Source organism: Pinus tabuliformis, chromosome 3_1 (genome assembly GCF_031772625.1).
Source record: "Pinus tabuliformis cultivar Carrire ecotype Pingquan chromosome 3_1, CPIR1, whole genome shotgun sequence".
NCBI classification, from domain to species: domain Eukaryota; kingdom Viridiplantae; phylum Streptophyta; class Pinopsida; order Pinales; family Pinaceae; genus Pinus; species Pinus tabuliformis.
The window spans coordinates 403,813,108-403,821,641 of NC_142301.1; the positions used below are offsets into that span (position 1 = coordinate 403,813,108).

The following is an 8,534-nucleotide window of genomic DNA, read 5'->3' on the forward strand; positions in this document are numbered from 1 at the left end:
TGAGAAGGTGTGATCACAGAGATCAAGGCCCGGGAGCAGCGCACGATGAGCATGATCAGTGAGTATAAGGTCAACAATGAATATATGTTCATGGAGAAGACAGTCGTGCTGGAAGCATGGAAGAAAGTTCAGGCGCAACATGAACAAACTGTAGTTGTGGTGGCCAAGGTATGCAGGACAGTCACTGAACTGCATATCCCAGAGGAAGCATCGGTGGACGCAAATATTAGGAAGTTGGCTGCGGGTGTGCACGATGCAAAATCAGAAGTGGCCAAGGTTCAGTTTGAACTGAACCTTAGATAACAAAGCTCGAGTTGAAGGCATAGCCTTCAACTCCACTAGAGGTCAGAGAACAATGTGAAGCCACTGTGAAGGATGGAATCACAGCAGTAGAAGTCGCGGTGAGGGATTGCACCACGCTCCTTGAACATTCCATGGAGGTATTCATGGCACTATAGGAAGATCCTAACCTGGAGAGGTTAAACACCAAAGCCCATGAATTATAGTAGTGGTACGATGAAGCAAGACCGACGATGTGCGCCATCGCTATATCACAATGATTGGCTAAGCTGCATGAGGCAAAACAGTTGCTTGAACACGTGGAAGCAGCGTAAAGGAAAGAGGTGGTCCTCAAAGCCAGATTGGGGCCTTGGCTAGAAGAGGCCTATTTTATGTCTGCCACCATTGAGGAAATGTTATCAAGCCTACAGGGAATGCAATAGAAGATCAGGGAAGACAGCGCAGGACCAACAACATAGCAGCTTGTGGAGCAGATAAAACAGGCAGTCATGTAGAGCACAGCTGAGGTAGCAGTGGCACAAGTAGAGTTGGGAGGTCTCTGCAGTAAGATCCCCATGCCAGTAGAGTGACTCAGGGGCAAGTCACGATATTTGTATTGGGGGCCTATTGGGACAGAGTCCCCTAGGGTCAATTTTGGGGCAAAAGCCCAAGTTTTGGGGCAAAAAGCCCAAGTTTTATTGTAAAATGTGTAAAGTCTCTGCAAGTTGTGGTCATGAAGTGCATAGACAGTAGAGTGTCTTAAAGGGTTTTACCCTTATTTTATGTAAGTTGTTTCAGCTTTAGTGGAACTACCCATGGTCCACAGACCATGGGATTGTATAAAAGGAAGAGTCTTAGAGAGTCTAAGGCATAATAGAATAGAATAGGATGAAGATGAATGTAATGGGTTAGTAAGAAGAAGAAAAAATAAGTCTTAGAGTAGAAGAGAGGCTCTGCAATTGTGTGCGCATAGGCCTAGAGTAGAGTCCATTGCTGATTGGGCCGACCCCTCTAGTTGAGTGTGCAGGGAAGTCTTAAGTTTCTAAGAAGAATTAAAGTATTGATAAAGAAATTATTCTAGAAATTCCCATGTTTATCTATTTCCTTATGTTATGAATGAATGTGAAATTATGTTATAATGAATGATGGGCTTATGAATTAATATTGTATTGATGCACGATTTTACATTATTTATATTGTCATTTGAACACAAGTAATAATAACTATTTACGCGAAGAATATCTTGTTGCATGTTAAAGTTATCAAACACTTAATCTGATTTGGGTAAATACAGGGTAATTATAGAGAAGCGTAAGTGGAGGATTTACGTGTTTGGGGTCTATGAAAGATAGTCATAGACCTTTGCAAAGGTCTATAGGTTGATAAAAGGAAGTTATATCGATAAGCCTTAACGACTTATCGATTTGCGTGAAGGCAGGTTTAGGGCATAAAAAGACATCGCACTCATCTATGGGTGCAGAAACTTGGTTCCAACATCCCCCCATATTGCTTTGGGTGAGACTTCAATCCACATTTCGCGGATTGATTCCGAAAGGGCCAGTAGTGTAGGGATTTGTTTGGCAAACTTAACTCTGAACCTTGGCCAGGACCCACTAAGCCAACACCCAAGGAACTTGACTGTAGCTAGATCTATTCTAATTGTGAAGAAAAGAAAGTGCTTAAGGGAGAGTTTGGACATGATTGTCAGGATTGAGACTGGGAGGAGAGACTTTCCAAATAGAATTGGAGTTATATGTTTACAAATATTAAGCAGATAAGTAACATAGATTTCATTTAAGAAATGATATTGGATTATAAAAATTACTCATTTAAAGTGATAGAATAAATTAAGGAGAGAATTTCCTCGAAAGTATATTAGAATAGAAAACAAAGTTGAATTTGCAATTAAAGAAGAAAACAGTAAATGTTACAGTAATGCATAAAAGACAGTAAATATACAAGCAATGCACGAAGAGTATTTCCCTGTATTAAATAGCTACATCATGCACTCTTAAACTAGAAAAGTAATTCCTTTCGATACACTGTAAGATTAATCTTTTGATAAAATGTAATAGAGAAAAGAATGATCTTTATGACAGAAGGTTCAAGAATTCCGAACAGATAGAATAAGAAGGAAAAAAACTAAGTCTAACCTATAGAAAGTCACTATATGTTACCAAGCTGTTACATTAAAAATGAAACTGAAATAAACCTATCGATCATTCAAGAAAAGACGGTAATGAAGTAAATATATATTCATTCTTTTAACAAAAGATTGATCATGTATATCAACTGTAATGATAAGCATAACTTAAGTTATCCACAGTAAAATGACTCAGCGGCCTGAATGTGTCCAACCATTAAATAAACCCAAAACCCTCGAGTTCATAACCCTATCGAGATTTATGTATTACAGAAAATCCTTGTTCAACATTGTCTTTCAGAGAAAAGACAGTCATGCAAACTCATAACTGAAACTTATCAATAGTTCAAACCCTTGTGCATGTCGAGTGCAAAACTTAACATTTATACACATACTTCTAAATGAAAAATAAGCTCAGCAAGTTCCAACATATCACCTCTACTGACAAACAGTTCTTCCATAGAATTTAACATATAACCATCAAACATTATGAACCAGAGGTAAGTGTTTCCTGACCTATAAAGAACCACGGAGATTATAAGCTCTTAAAACCTCAACAAATGTTTTCATGACCTCAAAAAGAACCTAGTGGCTACAGTAGATTACTTGCAAACATATGTCATCGACAACAGAATCTATTAGTAGGGAAACCTGCTAAGTAAACCAGAAAAGATGCAGACCTAGAGGGCAGAAACATTACCTGAGGCTGGAGGGTTCCAATAGATAGCAGTCCACCTTCATTACAACAAAGATTATCAATTAGCCAGATTTAGAACTAGAAATCTATGAAGAACTGTAAGGAGAAACCCATGGAAGTCATGAACCTGAAGAAATTGTAGGCTTACCTTCTCGAAACTAGCGTCAGACCTGGCTACCTCCCGTGGAACCGGTGAATCCTCGAGCCACCCTTAGATGGTGAAAGCCATTTGTTAACCACCAAACCAAATGAAAGATTGAAGCAAAAAAAAATCTCAAGCTACGTAGAAAACCCAAGCAATGCAAGGGTAAGTATTTTTGGATACCTTCCAGTGAAAGGTGGATAGATATCACCATAGCACACAATAGAAGAGGTTATGGGCCGACCTGAAACCCGAAGGCCAACCTCGTTGTAGAGTGGCAGAGACCTCAAACATCCAACAACAAATGACCTCCCAACTAGCCAGACTTAGTGAGGTGGTTAGTTGGAAAAACCCTAAACCCTCCTCACCGTTGGATCGCCCACCACAACGTTGAAATGTGGCAACAAGAATATTCCAATTTAATCTGTCCTTGAATTAAATTGTAAATTAAAATTGAATTTAGTCTTAACAGCTACTTGGAAATAATTAATTAAGTTATTTTGACTTAATTAGTTGGAGAAATTCAAGTTAGAATTCTTTCTGAAGTCATGCAAGAGTTATCCCTTAAATTAAGGAGATAATCCTTAAATTAAGGAGATAAGATTGAGTTATATTTGATTTGTAATTAGCTAACTCAGTTTACTGAGTTAAGTCCAGTTAAATTAGTTCCAAACTGTTTGAGGAACTAATGCTGAGTTAACAGTCAGTTGATGCATTCATGCACTCAACTAGTGTACTCTGATTAACTGAAGATTCCCTCATTAGAAAATCATACATGTTTATTCTGAGAAAGACCTAGTTGAGATTAAAGGCAAGGATAGTGTACTATCAGTTGCATGTGTTTTCTTATAAAGAAAACTCATGCATGCAAAAGGAATCATTCCTTGAGGATTCTGCAGTTCTGACAATGTGTGAGATCAAGAGATCATCCACTTGGTAAATCGAGTTTTTCCAGTTGGTTGAAGGAGATCATCCCAGAGGAATTACGCAAGGAAATAGGAGCTTGGCGGGTAGAGGATAAGGCTTGAGAGAAGTCAGGATTGCCTATGAGCATCTATGAGGATTGTACTGAGAGCTGGCTAGCTGTGAGAGTGAAGGATTTGTATAATTCCTATGTATTTCCACTTTGTATGATAATACAGATAGTGGGGTTTTTAGTTGAGGCTTTTCCCAAAGTATTCTCATGTGTATTATGCATTGATTCTTCTTCTTCTGGTTATATTATTCAGCTCGATCTTTAAGCTTCTACAAATTGATAGTAGAAGTAGGTTATAGTATTTTGCTTAGGTTATATTGCATTATCAGGTTAACCTACAAGCAGGTTTTCTACATGGTCTCAGAGCGAGATTTGCAGAGAAATTTCTACACACAGATCAATAGGTGAGGACTAGGCCAGTTGTCGTAGGCAGACTTAAATCGTTGTCAGATGCATGCAGTAGAACAGACTATAGTTATGCCACATGTATCAGTGTACCAAGAGCATTTAATGAGAAGTCTGGTTACGGGCCTAACCCCCAAGTAGAGCCATGTGACAAATTAATGCAAGGCAGATCAAACCCTATGAATTGTGTAACATATATTAAAACGTTCAAATCAGAGTATGTTGCCATTAAAGTCCACATCCGCCACCTTTAGCATATATTAAATAATAATCTTAGTTTATTATTGCATTTATTTTGCATATTCTATATAATATGTGATTATGGTGTTACATTAACCTTGGAGACTACATAAGTTAAACTTAATACCTTATTAGATTTGATTTTTTGGACAAAATTGACTAGAAAATATGCTTAAAAAAGATGAAATATAAAACAATGAAACCACACAAAGATACAATAATGATACAACCTATTGATCTTGGAGACTCATTCTACAACGAGTATGAAAGAGATGTGTAAGTATGAGGCTCATTCTACAAGAGTATGAAAGAGTTGTGTAAGTATATATGTGTTCAACTTGGAGTTGACACATGTCCCTCTAAAAAATTACTAAAAAAAAAAATCAATAATCTCACTAAAGAGAAGTGGCAAAAATATTTAGCTCACTCTCAATAATAAATAAAATATTTTATGGCTGATATAACAAAAATAAAAAATGAATATATGCATTTGGTCTATATAATAAAATATTAATAATCACATTCTCAGTTTCCATAGTAAAGAGAATAGTAAGAATATTCCATTCTCACTTTCAACATTAAATAAAATATTTTGATGTCCAACTGAAACAACATAATCTTATATCAACTTCATAGAGAAATATAGTTAAAAGTTAAAAAAGAACCATATATATATTATATAAAGCAATTGAATTTTTTTATTTTTTTAAAGTTAAAACATTTTAAGTAATCTCATTGTTTTATGGCCAAGTAAATTTTGATCCATTTTATACATTCAAAAATGCAACATATACAATGAAAAATTACAAGTGACCCTCCCTCCGTCTCTATATATATATGATCAAATATGTGGAGGTGCGAACATATAATCAAATATGTGGAGGTGCAAACATTTTTATCAATTTTACACTCTCAATGAAATTTTCATGTCAAGAAATTTGATCATTTTCAGCTCTTTCTAAATCCATGATTAAAATAGATATATACGGATTATCTACAAAACTACGTCCTCGTAATAATAATAACTAACCCTATTTTTAAGAGGTTTATGCTTCTATCTTGACTTTCCTCCCTCATATCTGTTGCCTCTATTTTATGTTACAGATTAGTGGGAGAATCCAAAAGACAATGTAGTTTTCTAGGGCAGCGCCTAACGAGCCATATATCAAGTATTAAATGCACCCGGAGATGCACTCGACTCGTTAACACGCAAAATGCAAAACTTGTCACTAAATAAAAAAAAGGCATTTTGCGTGTTAACGAGCTATGTCGCCTGCATCTCCGGGTGCATTTAATACTTGATATATGGCTAGTTAGTGGCTGCCCACGAGTCCATCCTTAAGACAAGACCTGACCATTTCTGCCGAATGTTCAGTTCTCCCGATTTAGAATTTGTATTCTATTTAAGACGAAGATTTGCACAACACAAGATTCGATTATCATTAGTATTATATCTGCAGTTGATTTGCAACTGGGCGATTGTGAGTCACACAGTGATAATGGCCAGAACTAAATATTTTTCTCGCAACTCTACACTCCGACTGATGCTGAAGCCGGAACGCACTGCATGGCCGGAACCACCACCTCTGAAGAGGCAAAAAGTCTTGACATGGGTATTGCTTCTACCCAAGGGTATATCAATTAAATGGCTCAAGCGGAGAGAATATACACGCAGAGTTGCTCAATCGGCTTCACTTTACCTGGCCTCCGCGCTTCAATACCTGACTTACGAGGTAGTGAATCTATTCTATATGCAAATTTTCTAAAAAATTATGGCTTATATGCTTCAGATATTTTTTACATATGGATTTTTAATGCAAATGTTTTGTATCGTTTAGTTATTGAAGCTGGCCGGAGAATTTGCTGGGGAGAGCCAGAAAAGTCGAATAGAACCGCTACACCTCCTGCAGGCGGCTAAGCGAAACGATCAACTCAGCAAGCTTTTAGGTCTTTCTACAGGTAATGCGGATGGTGGTGTCGTCGCCCACATGGACTCAGAAATGTGGCCCAGATCGCCAAAACCTGCTGAAACCCTTTCTGCGGGTAAACCTAGCGATTAAATTTAGATCGTTCAGACAACTTCATTAATTTCTTGATTTCAGGTGTGGCCGGATGGGTTCTCTTAATTTTTGGATAGCTTTTTTTGGACTCGTATTCATTTTTGCAAAGATTACGTACAGATGCATCCGTAGATTCAGATGGCATCAAGATTAAGATGAGAGTGACTGGTTGATTCAATTAAATATATCGGTGATTGTGAAGGTGCAAAACCAAAGGAGAAAATATTTGGTCAGAAGTTTTCTGTCAAAGCATGGATCTGAAATTATGATAAGTCTCATTTTTTCCTTTTCTTAATAAATTATGCTGTAGTTTATCTTTATCAACAAATATTAGTGTCTTTTCAAATTGTTCAGAGAAATTTCCTTAGACCTATATAGATATTGATATATTAAATTTAATTAGCGTACCGTTGCATTTAACTAGATATTATCTTCAGCTTAATTTTTAATTTGATATTACCATTTGTTTTATATATTATGACTATCGTGATAGTTGTATAGTTTATATATATTTTTTTAAGTTAATTGTTGTATATTTTGTTCTCTTTTCTGTAAAATGTAATTGATTAGATTTTGTTATTGTTTGATTAGATCGGGTTATTGTTTCTCTAAAAGGTTGCTGTAATTGTTGTATAGTTTATATTTTGTTCTCTTTTCTGTAAAAGGTAATTGATTAGATTTTGTCATTGATTCTCTAAAAGGTTACTGTAATTGTTGAATAGTTTATATTTTGTTCTTTTTTCTGTAAAAGGTAATTGATTAGATTTTGTTATTGTTTCTCTAAAAGGTTACTATAATTGTTGTATAGTTTATATTTTGTTCTCTTTTCTGTAAAAGGCAATTGATTAGATTTTGTTATTGTTTGATTAGATTTTGTTATAATCAGAATGTTAAAGTTCGAAAAAGTTATTGACATTGCCAGCAATAATTGCTCTTATAATCATAATGTTAAATTATGTGGCATTTTGATAATTAAAGTGAAAATAAATTTTTTATTATAAGTATAATTATAGATAATATATATATTTGTTTTAAGGATGTTATTAGTTTTATTGAGTTGAATTTAATGAGTTAATTTTTGAGTATTTTAATTGAAATGATATGTGGAACATCTCCCTTTTATGAATTAAAAAAAAAAAAAAAACTATTACTATAAAATAACTGCATTTATTGACCTAAGTTTCATAGCATGCATGTTATATATGGAATTCTCCTTGGTTGATGCAATGTGAATGGCATAAAGTATTGAGTCTTACTGTACATAATTTCTTCTTTGCTAAGTATAAATTATGTATTCCACTATGTACCGGTGGGTAATGTTGATTATAAGAAAACCAGTATTGGAGTTCAGTTAAGCTCTGCTTGCAAATTCTTATGGCTTCAAATTCCTGAGGCCATAGGAAATGATTGGGGCATTGTATATGTCTAATTTTTAAGAGGCTATAAAAAATGAATGGGGCATTGTATATGTCTACTGTTGGATAATTAGTTTGCCAAAATCCAAGTTTGGGCATATATATAGCGCCGCTTATTTAATGTCTATTGGTAAACTACTTATTTTTAGCATAGAAAGACCTTTTGAACATCTAGTT

At 35.3% G+C, this 8,534-nt stretch overlaps 1 protein-coding gene across 1 annotated transcript; it reads left to right on the forward strand.

Annotated features, from left to right (window-relative positions):
• Nucleotides 1-6,381: 6,381 nt before the first annotated feature.
• LOC149187443 (uncharacterized) lies at nt 6,382-6,942 on the forward strand. The gene is made up of 2 exons (XM_089409666.1): nt 6,382-6,615; nt 6,721-6,942. Exons 1-2 carry the CDS (start codon nt 6,382-6,384, stop codon nt 6,940-6,942), a joined length of 456 nt encoding a protein of 151 aa, XP_089265792.1.
• Nucleotides 6,943-8,534: the final 1,592 nt, after the last annotated feature.